Source organism: Haliotis rufescens, unplaced genomic scaffold, assembly GCF_023055435.1.
Source record: "Haliotis rufescens isolate VD_foot unplaced genomic scaffold, xgHalRufe1.0.p SCAF_10, whole genome shotgun sequence".
Taxonomy (NCBI): domain Eukaryota; kingdom Metazoa; phylum Mollusca; class Gastropoda; order Lepetellida; family Haliotidae; genus Haliotis; species Haliotis rufescens.
Window position 1 is genome coordinate 46,146,695 of NW_025963780.1, and position 23,647 is coordinate 46,170,341.

Here is a 23,647-nt window from a genome sequence, read left to right on the forward strand (position 1 = left end):
AAATAATGTATTCATTGTTCATACTGGGTGTTCAGTAAAATAATGTGTTCATTGTTCATACTGGGCGTTCATAAAACAATGTGATGTGTTTACTGTTCATACTGGGTGTTCAGTAAAATAATGTGATCTGTTCATTTTTCATATTGGGTGTTCAGTAAAATAATGTATTCATTGTTCATATTGGGTGTTCAGTAAAATGATGGGATGCGTTTACAGTACATCCTTGGTGTTCAGTAAAAAAATGGGATGTGTTCACTGTTCAAACTGGATGTTCAGAAAAGTAATGTGATGTTTTCGTTGTTCATACTGGGTGTTCAGTAAAATAATGTGTTCATTGTTCATACTGGGCGTTCATAAAAAAATGTGATGTGTTTACTGTTCATACTGGGTGTTCAGTAAAATAATGTGATGTATTCATTGTTCACACTGGGTGTTCAGTAAAATAATGTGTTCATTGTTCATACTGGGCGTTCATAAAAAAATGTGATGTGTTTACTGTTCATACTGGGTGTTCAGTAAAATAATGTGATGTGTTCATTGTTCATACTGGGTGTTCAGTAAAATAATGTGTTCATTGTTCATACTGGGTGTTCAGTAAAATAATGTGATGTGTTCCCTGTTCGTACTGGGTGTTCAGTAAAATAATGTGTTCATTGTTCATACTTGGTTTTCCGTAAAATAATGTGTTCATTGTTCATACTAGGTGTTCAGTAAAATAATGTGATGTGTTCTCTGTTCATACTGGATGTTCAGTAAAATAGTGTGATGTGTTCACAGTACATCCTTGGTGTTCAGTAAAATAATGGAATGTATTCATTGTTCATACTGGGTGTTCAGTAACATAATGTGTTCATTGTTCATACTGAGCGTTCATTAAACAATGTGATGTGTTCACTGTTCATACTGGGTGTTCAGTAAATAATGTGATATGTTCACTGTTCATACTGGGTGTTCAGTAAAATAATGTGATGTGTTTATTGTTCATATTGGGTGTTCTGTAAAATGACGTGATGTGTTCATTGTTCATACTGGATGTTCAGTAAAATAATGTGTCCCGTGTTCACTGTTCATACTGGGTGTTCAGTAAAATAATGTGATGTGTTTATTGTTCATATTGGGTGTTCTGTAAAATGACGTGATGTGTTCATTGTTCATACTGGGTGTTCAGTAAAATAATGTGTCCCGTGTTCACACTTGGTGTTCAGTAAAATAATGTGATGTGTTCACAATACATCCCGGGCGTTCAGTAAAATAATGTGTTCACTGTTCATACTGGGTGTTCAGCAAAATAATGAGATGTGTATACTGTTCATACTGGATCCTCAGTAAGAGAAATGTGCTGTTTGGCCCTTCGTCTCTCAATTGGAATATGAAATATTAAATCATATGTTCTGAACACGTTTCAGTAAAGTAATTTGGAAACACCAAGGCGAGGATGAAAAACATGAATCATCCGGTGACCTGTCTGTCTGTCTTCATCCTCCTGACCCTGATCACCGAGGTAGGACTTGACACGCCCTTTCCTTGAAACACTCAATACACTTACAATCCTCCCTCGTAGATTAATCATTCACAATTAAGAATATTTAACTACGAGGGCAAATTCATTGAATATTGAAATATGTCCCAAGTTCATTCGTACATAAACACAAACACAGGCACATACACACAGATCGACACACACAGATATACACACAGACACACAAACATATACTTTTGGTTATTTTTATATCTCCATTAACTCATATTCATATAACCATACACTCTTTCTTTCATCCAACCAATAACGTTTACTTTCATGTCACCATTTACTTTTACTTTAACATCAGAACTCACTCTTACTTTCATATCACCATATACTTTTACTTTAACTTCAGAACACACTCTTACTTTCATAACACCATATACTTTTACTTTAACATCAGAACTCACTCTTACTTTCATAACACCATATACTTTTACTTTAACATCAGAACTCACTCTTACTTTCATATCACCATATACTTTTACTTTAACTTCAGAACACACTCTTACTTTCATAACACCATATACTTTTACTTTAACATCAGAACTCACTCTTACTTTCATAACACCATATACTTTTACTTTAACATCAGAACTCACTCTTACTTTCATAACACCATTCACATATACATATATATATAACCATTTACTCTCACTTACATATCAATATAGGCTCTTACTTCACTATTCACTCTTACGTCCATATCACCATTCCTCACTTTTGTATCACAATATCACCATACACTTTCAGATCACCATTCATTCTTATATTCACAGCACCATTAAAGCTTTCTTTCATATCACCATTCACTCTTTCAGTCTTACTGTCCTATTTACTACCCGCTTTAACATCCGTATCACCATTCACTCTTACTTTCATATCACATTCACTCTTACTTCATATCACCATTCATTCTTATGTTCACATCACCATTCGCTTTTACTTTCATATCACCATTCACTCTTACTTTCATATCACCATTCACTCTTACGTTCATATCACCATTCACTCTTACGTTCATATCACCATTCACTCTTACGTTCATATCACCATTCGCTTTTACTTTCATATCACCATTCACTCTTACTTTCATATCACCATTCACTCTTACGTTCATATCACCATTCACTCTTACTTTCATATCACCATTCATTCTTACGTTCACATCACCATTCGCTTTTACTTTCATATCACCATTCACTCTTACTTTCATATCACCATTCACTCTTACGTTCATATCACCATTCACTCTTACGTTCATATCACCATTCACTCTTACGTTCATATCACCATTCATTCTTATGTTCACATCACCATTCGCTTTTACTTTCATATCACCATTCACCCCAACGTTCACATCACCATTCACTCTTACTTTCATATCACATTCACTCTTACTTTCATATCACATTCACTCTTACTTCATATCACCATTCACTCTTACGTTCATATCACCATTCACTTTTATTTTCATTTCACCATTCACTGTTACGTTCATATCTCCATTCACTCTTACTTTCATATCACCATTCACTCTTACTTTCATATCACCATTCTCTCTTACCTTCATATCACCATTCAATCTTACGTTCATATCACCATTCACCATTACTTCATATCACCATTCACTCTTACGTTCATTTCACCATTCACTGTTACGTTCATATCAACATTCACTCTTACTTTCATATCACCATTCACTCTTACGTTCATATCACCGTTCACTCTTACGTTCATATCACCATTCACTCTTACGTTCATTTCACCATTCACTCTTACTTTCATATCACCATTCACTCTTACTTTCATATCACCATTCACTCTTACGTTCATATCACCATTCACCCCTACGTTCATATCACCATTCACTCTTACGTTCATATCACCATTCATTCTTATGTTCACATCACCATTCACTCTTACTTTCATATCACCATTCACTCTTACGTTCATATCACCATTCATTCTTATGTTCACATCACCATTCACTCTTACTTTCATATCACCATTCACTCTTACTTTCACATCACCATTCACTCTTATTTTCACATCACCATTCACTCTTATTTTCACATCACCATTCACTCTTACTTTCATATCACCATTCACTATTACTTCATATCACCATTCACTGTTACGTTCATATCAACATTCACTCTTACGTTCATATCACCATTCACTGTTACGTTCATATCACCATTCACTGTTACGTTCATATCAACATTCACTCTTACTTTCATATCACCATTCACTCTTACGTTCATTTCACCATTCACTGTTACGTTCATATCAACATTCACTCTTACTTTCATATCACCATTCACTCTTACTTTCATATCACCATTCACTCTTACGTTCATATCACCGTTCACTCTTACGTTCATATCACCATTCACTCTTACGTTCATATCACCATTCACTCTTACTTTCATATCACCATTCACTCTTACGTTCATATCACCATTCACCCCTACGTTCATATCACCATTCACTCTTACGTTCATATCACCATTCATTCTTATGTTCACATCACCATTCACTCTTATTTTCACATCACCATTCACTCTTATTTTCACATCACCTTTCACTCTTACGTTCATATCGCCATTCATTCTTATGTTCACATCACCATTCACTCTTATTTTCACATCACCATTCACTCTTACGTTCATATCACCATTCACTCTTACTTTCATATCACCATTCACTATTACTTTCATATCACCTTTCACTCTTACGTTCATATCACCATTCACTCTTATGTTCATATCACCATTCACTCTTACTTTCATATCACTATACACTCTTACTTTCATATCACCTTTCACTCTTACGTTCATATCACCATTCACTCTTATGTTCATATCACCATTCACTCTTACTTTCATATCACCATTCATTCTTATGTTCACATCAGCATTCACTCTTACTTTCATATCACCATTCACTCTTACTTTCATATCACCATTCACTCTTACTTTCATATCACCATTCACTCTTACTTTCATATCACAATTCACTCTTACGTTCATATCACCATTCACTCTTACTTTCATATCACCATTCATTCTTATGTTCACATCATCATTCACTCTTACTTTCATATCACCATACACTCTTACTTTCATATCACCATTCACCCCTACGTTCACATCACCATTCACTGTTACGTTCATATCACCATACACTCTTACTGTCATATCACCATACATTCTTAGTGTCATATCACCATACATTCTTAGTGTCACATCACCATACATTCTTACTGTCATATCACCATACATTCTTACTGTCATATCACCATACATTCTTTCTGTCATATCACCATACACTCTTACTGTCATATCACCATACATTCTTACTGTCATATCACCATACATTCTTACTGTCATATCACCATAAACTCTTACTGTCATATCACCATACACTCTTACTCTTATATCACCATACATTCATACTGTCATATCACCATACACCCTTACTGTCATATCACCATACACTCTTACTTTCATATCACCATACACTCTTACTGTCACATCACCATATACTCTTACTGTCATATCACCATATACTCTTACTGTCACATCACCATATACTCTTACTGTCATATCACCATACATTCTTACTGTCATATCACCATACACTCTTACTGTCATATCACCATACACTCTTACTCTCATATCACCATACACTCTTACTGTCACATCACCATACACTCTTACTGTCACATCACCATACACTCTTACTGTCATATCACCATACACTCTTACTGTCATATTACCATACATTCTTACTGTCACATCCCCATACACTCTTACTTTCAAATCACCATACACTCTTACTGTCATATCACCATACACTCTTACTGTCACATCACCATACACTCTTACTGTCATATTACCATACATTCTTACTGTCACATCCCCATACACTCTTACTTTCAAATCACCATACACTCTTACTGTCACATCACCATACATTCTTACTGTCACATCACCATACACTCTTACTGTCACATCACCATACACTCTTACTGTCACATCACCATACACTCTTACTGTCACATCACCATACACTCTTACTGTCACATCACCATACACTCTTACTGTCAAATCACCATACACTCTTTCTGTCACATCCCCATACACTCTTACTGTCACATCACCATACATTCTTACTGTCACATCACCATACACTCTTACTGTCATATCACCATACACTCTTACTGTCATATCACCATACACTCTTACTGTCACATCACCATACACTCTTACTGTCACATCACCATACACTCTTACTGTCATATCACCATACATTCTTACTGTGACATCACCATACATTCTTACTGTCATATCACCATACACCCTTACTGTCATATCACCATACACTCTTACTGTCATATTACCATACACTCTTACTGTGACATCACCATACACTCTTACTGTCACATCCCCATACACTCTTACTGTCACATCACCATACACTCTTACTGTCAAATCACCATACACTCTTACTGTCACATCACCATACACTCTTACTGTCACATCACCATACACTCTTACTTTCACATCACCATACACTCTTACTGTCACATCACCATACACTCTTACTGTCATATCACCATACATTCTTACTGTCACATCACCATACATTCTTACTGTCATATCACCATACACAGTTACTGTCACATTACCATACATTCTTACTGTCATATCACCATACACTCTTACTGTGACATCACCATACACTCTTACTGTGACATCACCATACACTCTTACTGTCACATCACCATACACTCTTACTGTCACATCACCATACACTCTTACTGTCACATCACCATACACTCTTACTGTCACATCACCATACACTCTTACTGTCACATCACCATACACTCTTACTGTCACATCACCATACACTCTTACTGTCACATCACCATACACTCTTACTGTCACATCCCCATACACTCTTACTGTCACATCACCATACACTCTTACTGTCAAATCACCATACACTCTTACTGTCACATCACCATACACTCTTACTGTGACATCACCATACACTCTTACTGTCACATCACCATACACTCTTACTGTCACATCACCATACACTCTTACTGTCATATCACCATACACACTTACTGTCACATTACCATACATTCTTACTGTCATATCACCATACACTCTTACTGTGACATCACCATACACTCTTACTGTCACATCACCATACACTCTTACTGTCACATCACCATACACTCTAACTGTCACATCACCATACACTCTTAGTGTCATATCACCATACATTCTTACTGTCACATCACCATACACTCTTACTGTCATATCACCATACACTCTTACTGTCACATCACCATACACTCTTACTGTCAAATCACCATATACTCTTACTGTCATATATCCATACATTGTTAATGTCATATCACCATACACTCTTACTGTCATATCACCATACATTCTTACTGTCATATCACCATACAATCTTACTATCATATCACCATACACTCTTACTGTCATATCACCATACACTCTTAGTGTCATATCACCATACACTCTTACTGTCATATCACCATACACTCTTACTGTCATATCACCATACATTCTTACTGTCATATCACCATACATTCTTACTGTCATATCACCATACATTCTTACTGTCACATCACCATAAACTCTTACTGTCATATCACAATACACTCTTATTGTCATATCACCATACACTCTTGCTGTGACATCACCATACACTCTTACTGTCACATCACCATACACTCTTACTGTCATATCACCATACATTCTTACTGTCACATTACCATACATTCTTACTGTCATATCACCATACACTCTTACTGTGACATCACCATACATTCTCACTGTCATATCACCATACACTCTTACTGTCATATCACCATACATTCTTACTGTCACATTACCATACATTCTTATTGTCATATCACCATACACTCTTACTGTGACATCACCATACATTCTTACTGTCACATCACCATACACTCTTACTGTCATATCACCATACATTCTTACTGTCATATCACCATACATTCTTACTGTCATATCACCATACGCTCTTACTGTCATATCACCATACACACTTACTGTCACATCACCATACACTCTTACTGTGACATCACCATACACTCTTACTGTCACATCCCCATACACTCTTACTGTCACATCACCATACACTCTTACTGTCACATCACCATACACTCTTACTGTCATATCACCATACATTCTTACTGTCACATTACCATACATTCTTACTGTCATATCACCATACACTCTTACTGTGACATCACCATACACTCTTAGTGTCATATCACCATACACTCTTACTGTCATATCACCATACATTCTTACTGTCATATCACCATACATTCTTACTGTCATATCACCATACATTGTTAATGTCATATCACCATACACTCTTACTGTCATATCACCATACATTCTTACTGTCATATCACCATACATTCTTACTATCATATCACCATACACTCTTACTGTCATATCACCATACATTCTTACTGTCATATCACCATACACTCTTACTGTCATATCACCATACATTCTTACTGTCATATCACCATACATTCTTACTGTCATATCACCATACACTCTTACTGTCATATCACCATACACTCTTAGTGTCATATCACCATACACTCTTACTGTCATATCACCATACACTCTTACTGTCATATCACCATACATTCTTACTGTCATATCACCATACATTCTTACTGTCACATTACCATACATTCTTACTGTCATATCACCATACACTCTTACTGTGACATCACCATACACTCTTACTGTCATATCACCATACATTCTTACTGTCATATCACCATACATTCTTACTGTCATATCACCATACACTCTTACTGTCACATCACCATACATTCTTACTGTCACATCACCATACACACTTACTGTCACATCACCATACACTCTTACTGTGACATCACCATACACTCTTACTGTCACATCCCCATACACTCTTACTGTCACATCACCATACACTCTTAGTGTCATATCACCATACACTCTTACTGTCACATCACCATACACTCTTACTGTGACATCACCATACATTCTTACTGTCATATCACCATACATTCTTACTGTGACATCACCATACACTCTTACTGTCAAATCACCATACACTCTTACTGTCATATCACCATACATTGTTAATGTCATATCACCATACACTCTTACTGTCATATCACCATACATTCTTACTGTCATATCACCATACACTCTTACTATCATATCACCATACACTCTTACTGTCATATCACCATACACTCTTAGTGTCATATCACCATACACTCTTACTGTCATATCACCATACACTCTTACTGTCATATCACCATACATTCTTACTGTCATATCACCATACATTCTTACTGTCATATCACCATACATTCTTACTGTCATATCACCATAAACTCTTACTGTCATATCACAATACACTCTTATTGTCATATCACCATACACTCTTACTGTGACATCACCATTCTCTCTTACTGTCACATCACCATACACTCTTACTGTCATATCACCATACATTCTTACTGTCACATTACCATACATTCTTACTGTCATATCACCATACACTCTTACTGTGACATCACCATACATTCTTACTGTCACATTACCATACATTCTTACTGTCATATCACCATACACTCTTACTGTGACATCACCATACATTCTTACTGTCACATCACCATACACTCTTACTGTCATATCACCATACATTCTTACTGTCATATCACCATACATTCTTACTGTCATATCACCATACACTCTTACTGTCATATCACCATACACACTTACTGTCACATCACCATACACTCTTACTGTGACATCACCATACACTCTTACTGTGACATCCCCATACACTCTTACTGTCACATCACCATTCACTCTTTCTGTCACATCACCATACACTCCTACTGTCATATCACCATACATTCTTACTGTCATATCACCATACATTCTTACTGTCATATCACCATACATTCTTACTGTCATATCACCATACATTGTTAATGTCATATCACCATACACTCTTACTGTCATATCACCATACATTCTTACTGTCATATCACCATACATTCTTACTGTCATATCACCATACATTGTTAATGTCATATCACCATACACCCTTACTGTCATATCACCATACATTCTTACTGTCATATCACCATACACTCTTACTATCATATCACCATACACTCTTACTGTCATATCACTATACACTCTTAGTGTCATATCACCATACACTCTTACTGTCATATCACCATACACTCTTACTGTCATATCACCATACATTCTTACTGTCATATCACCATACATTCTTACTGTCATATCACCATACATTCTTACTGTCATATCACCATACACTCTTAGTGTCATATCACCATACATTCTTACTGTCATATCACCATACATTCTTACTGTCATATCACCATACACTCTTACTGTCATATCACCATACACTCTTAGTGTCATATCACCATACACTCTTACTGTCATATGACCATACACTCTTACTGTCATATCACCATACATTCTTACTGTCATATCACCATACATTCTTACTGTCACATTACCATACATTCTTACTGTCATATCACCATACACTCTTACTGTGACATCACCATACACTCTTACTGTCATATCACCATACATTCTTGCTGTCATATCACCATACATTCTTACTGTCATATCACCATACACGCTTACTGTCATATCACCATACACTCTTACTGTCATATCACCATACACTCTTACTGTGACATCACCATACACTCTTACTGTCATATCACCATACATTCTTACTGTCACATCACCATACATTCTTACTGTCACATCACCATACACTCTTACTGTCACATCACCATACACTCTTACTGTCACATCACCATGCACTCTTACTGTCACATCACCATACACTCTTACTGTGACATCACCATACACTCTTACTGTCACATCACCATACATTCTTACTGTCATATCACCATACACTCTTACTGTCACATCACCATACATTCTTACTGTCACATCACCATACACTCTTACTGTCATATCACCATACACTCTTACTGTCACATCACCATACATTCTTACTGTCACATCACCATACACATTTACTGTCACATCACCATACACTCTTACTGTGACATCACCATACACTCTTACTGTCACATCCCCATACACTCTTACTGTCACATCACCATACACTCTTACTGTCAAATCACCATACACTCTTACTGTCACATCACCATACACTCTTACTGTGACATCACCATACACTCTTACTGTCATATCACCATACACTCTTTCTGTCACATCACCATACACTCTTACTGTCACATCACCATACATTCTTACTGTCATATCACCATACATTCTTACTGTGACATCACCATACATTCTTACTGTCATATCACCATACATTCTTAATGTCACATCACCATACACTCTTACTGTGACATCACCATACACTCTTACTGTCACATCACCATACATTCTTACTGTCATATCACCATACATTCTTACTGTGACATCACCATACATTCTCACTGTCATATCACCATACACTCTTACTGTCACATCACCATACACTCTTACTGTGACATCACCATACACTCTTACTGTCATATCACCATACATTCTTACTGTCATATCACCATACATTCTTACTGTGACATCACCATACATTCTCACTGTCATATCACCATACATTCTTACTGTGACATCACCATACATTCTTACTGTCATATCACCATACATTCTTACTGTCACATCACCATACACATTTTTACTGTGACATCACCATACATTCTTACTGTGACATCACCATACATTCTCACTGTCATATCACCATACATTCTTACTGTGACATCACCATACATTCTTACTGTGACATCACCATACATTCTCACTGTCATATCACCATACACTCTTACTGTCACATCACCATACACTCTTACTGTGACATCACCATACACTCTTACTGTCATATCACCATACATTCTTACTGTCATATCACCATACATTCTTACTGTGACATCACCATACATTCTCACTGTCATATCACCATACATTCTTACTGTGACATCACCATACATTCTTACTGTCATATCACCATACATTCTTACTGTCATATCACCATACACTCTTACTGTGACATCACCATACACTCTTACTGTCATATCACCATACATTCTTACTGTGACATCACCATACATTCTCACTGTCATATCACCATACATTCTTACTGTCACATCACCATACACTCTTACTGTGACATCACCATACACTCTTACTGTCACATCACCATACATTCTTACTGTGACATCACCATACATTCTCACTGTCATATCACCATACATTCTTACTGTGACATCACCATACATTCTCACTGTCATATCACCATACACTCTTACTGTCACATCACCATACACTCTTACTGTCACATCACCATACACTCTTACTGTCATATCACCATACATTCTTACTGTCATATCACCATACAATCTTACTGTGACATCACCATACATTCTCACTGTCATATCACCATACACTCTTACTGTCACAGCACCATACACTCTTACTGTCACATCACCATACACTCTTACTGTGACATCACCATACACTCTTACTGTCATATCACCATACACTCTTACTGTCACATCACCATACACTCTTACTGTGACATCACCATACACTCTTACTGTCATATCACCATACATTCTTACTGTCATATCACCATACATTCTTACTGTGACATCACCATACATTCTCACTGTCATATCACCATACATTCTTACTGTGACATCACCATACATTCTTACTGTCATATCACCATACATTCTTACTGTCATATCACCATACACTCTTACTGTGACATCACCATACACTCTTACTGTCATATCACCATACATTCTTACTGTGACATCACCATACATTCTCACTGTCATATCACCATACATTCTTACTGTCACATCACCATACACTCTTACTGTGACATCACCATACACTCTTACTGTCACATCACCATACATTCTTACTGTGACATCACCATACATTCTCACTGTCATATCACCATACATTCTTACTGTGACATCACCATACATTCTCACTGTCATATCACCATACACTCTTACTGTCACATCACCATACACTCTTACTGTCACATCACCATACACTCTTACTGTCATATCACCATACATTCTTACTGTCATATCACCATACATTCTTACTGTGACATCACCATACATTCTCACTGTCATATCACCATACACTCTTACTGTCACAGCACCATACACTCTTACTGTCACATCACCATACACTCTTACTGTGACATCACCATACACTCTTACTGTCATATCACCATACACTCTTACTGTCACATCACCATACGCTCTTACTGTCACATCACCATACATTCTTACTGTCATATCACCATACACTCTTACTGTCATATCACCATACATTCTTACTGTCACATCACCATACACTCTTACTGTCACATCACCATACACTCTTACTGTCACATCACCATACATTCTTACTGTCATATCACCATACTCTCTTACTGTCACATCACCATACATTCTTACTGTGACATCACCATACATTCTTACTGTCACATCACCATACACTCTTACTGTGACATCACCATACACTCTTACTGTGACATCACCATACATTCTTACTGTGACATCACCATACACTCTTACTGTCATATCACCATACACTCTTACTGTGACATCACCATACACTCTTACTGTCACATCACCATACACTCTTACTGTGACATCACCATACATTCTTACTGTCATATCACCATACTCTCTTACTGTCACATCACCATACATTCTTACTGTGACATCACCATACATTCTTACTGTCACATCACCATACACTCTTACTGTGACATCACCATACACTCTTACTGTGACATCACCATACATTCTTACTGTGACATCACCATACACTCTTACTGTCATATCACCATACACTCTTACTGTGACATCACCATACACTCTTACTGTCATATCACCATACACTCTTACTGTCACATCACCATACATTCTTACTGTCACATCACCATACACTCTTACTGTCATATCACCATACACTCTTACTGTCACATCACCATACACTCTTACTGTGACATCACCATACACTCTTACTGTGACATCACCATACATTCTTACTGTCACATCACCATACACTCTTACTGTCACATCACCATACACTCTTACTGTGACATCACCATACATTCTTACTGTCACATCACCATACATTCTTACTGTCACATCACCATACACTCTTACTGTGACATCACCATACACTCTTACTGTCATATCACCATACATTCTTACTGTCACATCACCATACACTCTTACTGTCATATCACCATACATTCTTACTGTCACATCACCATACACTCTTACTGTCATATCACCATACACTCTTACTGTGACATCACCATACACTCTTACTGTCATATCACCATACATTCTTACTGTCACATCACCATACACTCTTACTGTGACATCACCATACACTCTTACTGTGACATCACCATACATTCTTACTGTCATATCACCATACATTCTTACTGTCACATCACCATACACTCTTACTGTCACATCACCATACACTCTTACTGTCATATCACCATACACTCTTACTGTCACATCACCATACACTCTTACTGTCACATCACCATACATTCTTACTGTCACATCACCATACACTCTTACTGTCACATCACCATACACTCTTACTGTCACATCACCATACACTCTTACTGTCACATCACCATACACTCTTACTGTCATATCACCATACATTCTTACTGTCACATCACCATACACTCTTACTGTCATATCACCATACACTCTTACTGTGACATCACCATACACTCTTACTGTCATATCACCATACACTCTTTCTGTCACATCACCATACACTCTTACTGTCACATCACCATACACTCTTACTGTGACATCACCATACATTCTTACTGTCATATCACCATACACTCTTACTGTCACATCACCATACACTCTTACTGTCATATCACCATACACATTTTTACTGTGACATCACCATACATTCTTACTGTGACATCACCATACATTCTCACTGTCATATCACCATACATTCTTACTGTGACATCACCATACATTCTTACTGTGACATCACCATACATTCTCACTGTCATATCACCATACACTCTTACTGTCACATCACCATACACTCTTACTGTGACATCACCATACACTCTTACTGTCATATCACCATACATTCTTACTGTCATATCACCATACATTCTTACTGTGACATCACCATACATTCTCACTGTCATATCACCATACATTTTTACTCTGACATCACCATACATTCTTACTGTCATATCACCATACATTCTTACTGTCATATCACCATACACTCTTACTGTGACATCACCATACACTCTTACTGTCATATCACCATACATTCTTACTGTGACATCACCATACATTCTTACTGTCATATCACCATACATTCTTACTGTCACATCACCATACACTCTTACTGTGACATCACCATACACTCTTACTGTCACATCACCATACATTCTTACTGTGACATCACCATACATTCTCACTGTCATATCACCATACATTCTTACTGTGACATCACCATACATTCTCACTGTCATATCACCATACACTCTTACTGTCACATCACCATACACTCTTACTGTGACATCACCATACACTCTTACTGTCATATCACCATACATTCTTACTGTCATATCACCATACATTCTTACTGTGACATCACCATACATTCTCACTGTCATATCACCATACATTCTTACTGTGACATCACCATACATTCTTACTGTCATATCACCATACATTCTTACTGTCATATCACCATACACTCTTACTGTGACATCACCATACACTCTTACTGTCATATCACCATACATTCTTACTGTGACATCACCATACATTCTCACTGTCATATCACCATACACTCTTACTGTCATATCACCATACATTCTTACTGTGACATCACCATACATTCTTACTGTCATATCACCATACACCCTTACTGTCATATCACCATACACTCTTACTGTCATATTACCATACACTCTTACTGTGACATCACCATACACTCTTACTGTCACATCCCCATACACTCTTACTGTCACATCACCATACACTCTTACTGTCAAATCACCATACACTCTTACTGTCACATCACCATACACTCTTACTGTCACATCACCATACACTCTTACTTTCACATCACCATACACTCTTACTGTCACATCACCATACACTCTTACTGTCATATCACCATACATTCTTACTGTCACATCACCATACATTCTTACTGTCATATCACCATACACAGTTACTGTCACATTACCATACATTCTTACTGTCATATCACCATACACTCTTACTGTGACATCACCATACACTCTTACTGTGACATCACCATACACTCTTACTGTCACATCACCATACACTCTTACTGTCACATCACCATACACTCTTACTGTCACATCACCATACACTCTTACTGTCACATCACCATACACTCTTACTGTCACATCACCATACACTCTTACTGTCACATCACCATACACTCTTACTGTCACATCACCATACACTCTTACTGTCACATCCCCATACACTCTTACTGTCACATCACCATACACTCTTACTGTCAAATCACCATACACTCTTACTGTCACATCACCATACACTCTTACTGTGACATCACCATACACTCTTACTGTCACATCACCATACACTCTTACTGTCACATCACCATACACTCTTACTGTCATATCACCATACACACTTACTGTCACATTACCATACATTCTTACTGTCATATCACCATACACTCTTACTGTGACATCACCATACACTCTTACTGTCACATCACCATACACTCTTACTGTCACATCACCATACACTCTAACTGTCACATCACCATACACTCTTAGTGTCATATCACCATACATTCTTACTGTCACATCACCATACACTCTTAGTGTCATATCACCATACACTCTTACTGTCACATCACCATACACTCTTACTGTCACATCCCCATACACTCTTACTGTCACATCACCATACACTCTTACTGTCAAATCACCATATACTCTTACTGTCATATATCCATACATTGTTAATGTCATATCACCATACATTCTTACTGTCATATCACCATACATTCTTACTGTCATATCACCATACAATCTTACTATCATATCACCATACACTCTTACTGTCATATCACCATACACTCTTAGTGTCATATCACCATACACTCTTACTGTCATATCACCATACACTCTTACTGTCATATCACCATACATTCTTACTGTCATATCACCATACATTCTTACTGTCATATCACCATACATTCTTACTGTCACATCACCATAAACTCTTACTGTCATATCACAATACACTCTTATTGTCATATCACCATACACTCTTGCTGTGACATCACCATACACTCTTACTGTCACATCACCATACACTCTTACTGTCATATCACCATACATTCTTACTGTCACATTACCATACATTCTTACTGTCATATCACCATACACTCTTACTGTGACATCACCATACATTCTCACTGTCATATCACCATACACTCTTACTGTCATATCACCATACATTCTTACTGTCACATTACCATACATTCTTATTGTCATATCACCATACACTCTTACTGTGACATCACCATACATTCTTACTGTCACATCACCATACACTCTTACTGTCATATCACCATACATTCTTACTGTCATATCACCATACATTCTTACTGTCATATCACCATACGCTCTTACTGTCATATCACCATACACACTTACTGTCACATCACCATACACTCTTACTGTGACATCACCATACACTCTTACTGTCACATCCCCATACACTCTTACTGTCACATCACCATACACTCTTACTGTCACATCACCATACACTCTTACTGTCATATCACCATACATTCTTACTGTCACATTACCATACATTCTTACTGTCATATCACCATACACTCTTACTGTGACATCACCATACACTCTTAGTGTCATATCACCATACACTCTTACTGTCATATCACCATACATTCTTACTGTCATATCACCATACATTCTTACTGTCATATCACCATACATTGTTAATGTCATATCACCATACACTCTTACTGTCATATCACCATACATTCTTACTGTCATATCACCATACATTCTTACTATCATATCACCATACACTCTTACTGTCATATCACCATACATTCTTACTGTCATATCACCATACACTCTTACTGTCATATCACCATACATTCTTACTGTCATATCACCATACATTCTTACTGTCATATCACCATACACTCTTACTGTCATATCACCATACACTCTTAGTGTCATATCACCATACACTCTTACTGTCATATCACCATACACTCTTACTGTCATATCACCATACATTCTTACTGTCATATCACCATACATTCTTACTGTCACATTACCATACATTCTTACTGTCATATCACCATACACTCTTACTGTGACATCACCATACACTCTTACTGTCATATCACCATACATTCTTACTGTCATATCACCATACATTCTTACTGTCATATCACCATACACTCTTACTGTCACATCACCATACATTCTTACTGTCACATCACCATACACACTTACTGTCACATCACCATACACTCTTACTGTGACATCACCATACACTCTTACTGTCACATCCCCATACACTCTTACTGTCACATCACCATACACTCTTAGTGTCATATCACCATACACTCTTACTGTCACATCACCATACACTCTTACTGTGACATCACCATACATTCTTACTGTCATATCACCATACATTCTTACTGTGACATCACCATACACTCTTACTGTCAAATCACCATACACTCTTACTGTCATATCACCATACATTGTTAATGTCATATCACCATACACTCTTACTGTCATATCACCATACATTCTTACTGTCATATCACCATACACTCTTACTATCATATCACCATACACTCTTACTGTCATATCACCATACACTCTTAGTGTCATATCACCATACACTCTTACTGTCATATCACCATACACTCTTACTGTCATATCACCATACATTCTTACTGTCATATCACCATACATTCTTACTGTCATATCACCATACATTCTTACTGTCATATCACCATAAACTCTTACTGTCATATCACAATACACTCTTATTGTCATATCACCATACACTCTTACTGTGACATCACCATTCTCTCTTACTGTCACATCACCATACACTCTTACTGTCATATCACCATACATTCTTACTGTCACATTACCATACATTCTTACTGTCATATCACCATACACTCTTACTGTGACATCACCATACATTCTTACTGTCACATTACCATACATTCTTACTGTCATATCACCATACACTCTTACTGTGACATCACCATACATTCTTACTGTCACATCACCATACACTCTTACTGTCATATCACCATACATTCTTACTGTCATATCACCATACATTCTTACTGTCATATCACCATACACTCTTACTGTCATATCACCATACACACTTACTGTCACATCACCATACACTCTTACTGTGACATCACCATACACTCTTACTGTGACATCCCCATACACTCTTACTGTCACATCACCATTCACTCTTTCTGTCACATCACCATACACTCCTACTGTCATATCACCATACATTCTTACTGTCATATCACCATACATTCTTACTGTCATATCACCATACATTCTTACTGTCATATCACCATACATTGTTAATGTCATATCACCATACACTCTTACTGTCATATCACCATACATTCTTACTGTCATATCACCATACATTCTTACTGTCATATCACCATACATTGTTAATGTCATATCACCATACACCCTTACTGTCATATCACCATACATTCTTACTGTCATATCACCATACACTCTTACTATCATATCACCATACACTCTTACTGTCATATCACTATACACTCTTAGTGTCATATCACCATACACTCTTACTGTCATATCACCATACACTCTTACTGTCATATCACCATACATTCTTACTGTCATATCACCATACATTCTTACTGTCATATCACCATACATTCTTACTGTCATATCACCATACACTCTTAGTGTCATATCACCATACATTCTTACTGTCATATCACCATACATTCTTACTGTCATATCACCATACACTCTTACTGTCATATCACCATACACTCTTAGTGTCATATCACCATACACTCTTACTGTCATATGACCATACACTCTTACTGTCATATCACCATACATTCTTACTGTCATATCACCATACATTCTTACTGTCACATTACCATACATTCTTACTGTCATATCACCATACACTCTTACTGTGACATCACCATACACTCTTACTGTCATATCACCATACATTCTTGCTGTCATATCACCATACATTCTTACTGTCATATCACCATACACTCTTACTGTCATATCACCATACACTCTTACTGTCATATCACCATACACTCTTACTGTGACATCACCATACACTCTTACTGTCATATCACCATACATTCTTACTGTCACATCACCATACATTCTTACTGTCACATCACCATACACTCTTACTGTCACATCACCATACACTCTTACTGTCACATCACCATGCACTCTTACTGTCACATCACCATACACTCTTACTGTGACATCACCATACACTCTTACTGTCACATCACCATACATTCTTACTGTCATATCACCATACACTCTTACTGTCACATCACCATACATTCTTACTGTCACATCACCATACACTCTTACTGTCATATCACCATACACTCTTACTGTCACATCACCATACATTCTTACTGTCACATCACCATACACATTTACTGTCACATCACCATACACTCTTACTGTGACATCACCATACACTCTTACTGTCACATCCCCATACACTCTTACTGTCACATCACCATACACTCTTACTGTCAAATCACCATACACTCTTACTGTCACATCACCATACACTCTTACTGTGACATCACCATACACTCTTACTGTCATATCACCATACACTCTTTCTGTCACATCACCATACACTCTTACTGTCACATCACCATACATTCTTACTGTCATATCACCATACATTCTTACTGTGACATCACCATACATTCTTACTGTCATATCACCATACATTCTTAATGTCACATCACCATACACTCTTACTGTGACATCACCATACACTCTTACTGTCACATCACCATACATTCTTACTGTCATATCACCATACATTCTTACTGTGACATCACCATACATTCTCACTGTCATATCACCATACACTCTTACTGTCACATCACCATACACTCTTACTGTGACATCACCATACACTCTTACTGTCATATCACCATACATTCTTACTGTCATATCACCATACATTCTTACTGTGACATCACCATACATTCTCACTGTCATATCACCATACATTCTTACTGTGACATCACCATACATTCTTACTGTCATATCACCATACATTCTTACTGTCACATCACCATACACATTTTTACTGTGACATCACCATACATTCTTACTGTGACATCACCATACATTCTCACTGTCATATCACCATACATTCTTACTGTGACATCACCATACATTCTTACTGTGACATCACCATACATTCTCACTGTCATATCACCATACACTCTTACTGTCACATCACCATACACTCTTACTGTGACATCACCATACACTCTTACTGTCATATCACCATACATTCTTACTGTCATATCACCATACATTCTTACTGTGACATCACCATACATTCTCACTGTCATATCACCATACATTCTTACTGTGACATCACCATACATTCTTACTGTCATATCACCATACATTCTTACTGTCATATCACCATACACTCTTACTGTGACATCACCATACACTCTTACTGTCATATCACCATACATTCTTACTGTGACATCACCATACATTCTCACTGTCATATCACCATACATTCTTACTGTCACATCACCATACACTCTTACTGTGACATCACCATACACTCTTACTGTCACATCACCATACATTCTTACTGTGACATCACCATACATTCTCACTGTCATATCACCATACATTCTTACTGTGACATCACCATACATTCTCACTGTCATATCACCATACACTCTTACTGTCACATCACCATACACTCTTACTGTCACATCACCATACACTCTTACTGTCATATCACCATACATTCTTACTGTCATATCACCATACAATCTTACTGTGACATCACCATACATTCTCACTGTCATATCACCATACACTCTTACTGTCACAGCACCATACACTCTTACTGTCACATCACCATACACTCTTACTGTGACATCACCATACACTCTTACTGTCATATCACCATACACTCTTACTGTCACATCACCATACACTCTTACTGTGACATCACCATACACTCTTACTGTCATATCACCATACATTCTTACTGTCATATCACCATACATTCTTACTGTGACATCACCATACATTCTCACTGTCATATCACCATACATTCTTACTGTGACATCACCATACATTCTTACTGTCATATCACCATACATTCTTACTGTCATATCACCATACACTCTTACTGTGACATCACCATACACTCTTACTGTCATATCACCATACATTCTTACTGTGACATCACCATACATTCTCACTGTCATATCACCATACATTCTTACTGTCACATCACCATACACTCTTACTGTGACATCACCATACACTCTTACTGTCACATCACCATACATTCTTACTGTGACATCACCATACATTCTCACTGTCATATCACCATACATTCTTACTGTGACATCACCATACATTCTCACTGTCATATCACCATACACTCTTACTGTCACATCACCATACACTCTTACTGTCACATCACCATACACTCTTACTGTCATATCACCATACATTCTTACTGTCATATCACCATACATTCTTACTGTGACATCACCATACATTCTCACTGTCATATCACCATACACTCTTACTGTCACAGCACCATACACTCTTACTGTCACATCACCATACACTCTTACTGTGACATCACCATACACTCTTACTGTCATATCACCATACACTCTTACTGTCACATCACCATACGCTCTTACTGTCACATCACCATACATTCTTACTGTCATATCACCATACACTCTTACTGTCATATCACCATACATTCTTACTGTCACATCACCATACACTCTTACTGTCACATCACCATACACTCTTACTGTCACATCACCATACATTCTTACTGTCATATCACCATACTCTCTTACTGTCACATCACCATACATTCTTACTGTGACATCACCATACATTCTTACTGTCACATCACCATACACTCTTACTGTGACATCACCATACACTCTTACTGTGACATCACCATACATTCTTACTGTGACATCACCATACACTCTTACTGTCATATCACCATACACTCTTACTGTGACATCACCATACACTCTTACTGTCACATCACCATACACTCTTACTGTGACATCACCATACATTCTTACTGTCATATCACCATACTCTCTTACTGTCACATCACCATACATTCTTACTGTGACATCACCATACATTCTTACTGTCACATCACCATACACTCTTACTGTGACATCACCATACACTCTTACTGTGACATCACCATACATTCTTACTGTGACATCACCATACACTCTTACTGTCATATCACCATACACTCTTACTGTGACATCACCATACACTCTTACTGTCATATCACCATACACTCTTACTGTCACATCACCATACATTCTTACTGTCACATCACCATACACTCTTACTGTCATATCACCATACACTCTTACTGTCACATCACCATACACTCTTACTGTGACATCACCATACACTCTTACTGTGACATCACCATACATTCTTACTGTCACATCA

The 23,647-nt window shown here is 37.2% G+C and overlaps 1 protein-coding gene across 4 annotated transcripts in view; it reads left to right on the forward strand.

Moving 5' to 3' along the window:
- The window catches only part of LOC124128138, a 111,510-nt gene that overhangs the window by 25,638 nt on the left and 62,225 nt on the right, over positions 1-23,647 (forward strand). For all 4 annotated transcript variants that reach the window (XM_048391396.1, XM_048391392.1, XM_048391399.1 and 1 more), the window contains one exon: positions 1,407-1,501. In XM_048391396.1, the coding sequence (XP_048247353.1) occupies positions 1,436-1,501 (66 nt within the window). In that variant the 5' untranslated portion in view covers positions 1,407-1,435. Of the gene's footprint in view, positions 1-1,406; positions 1,502-23,647 lie in introns of those variants that run through there.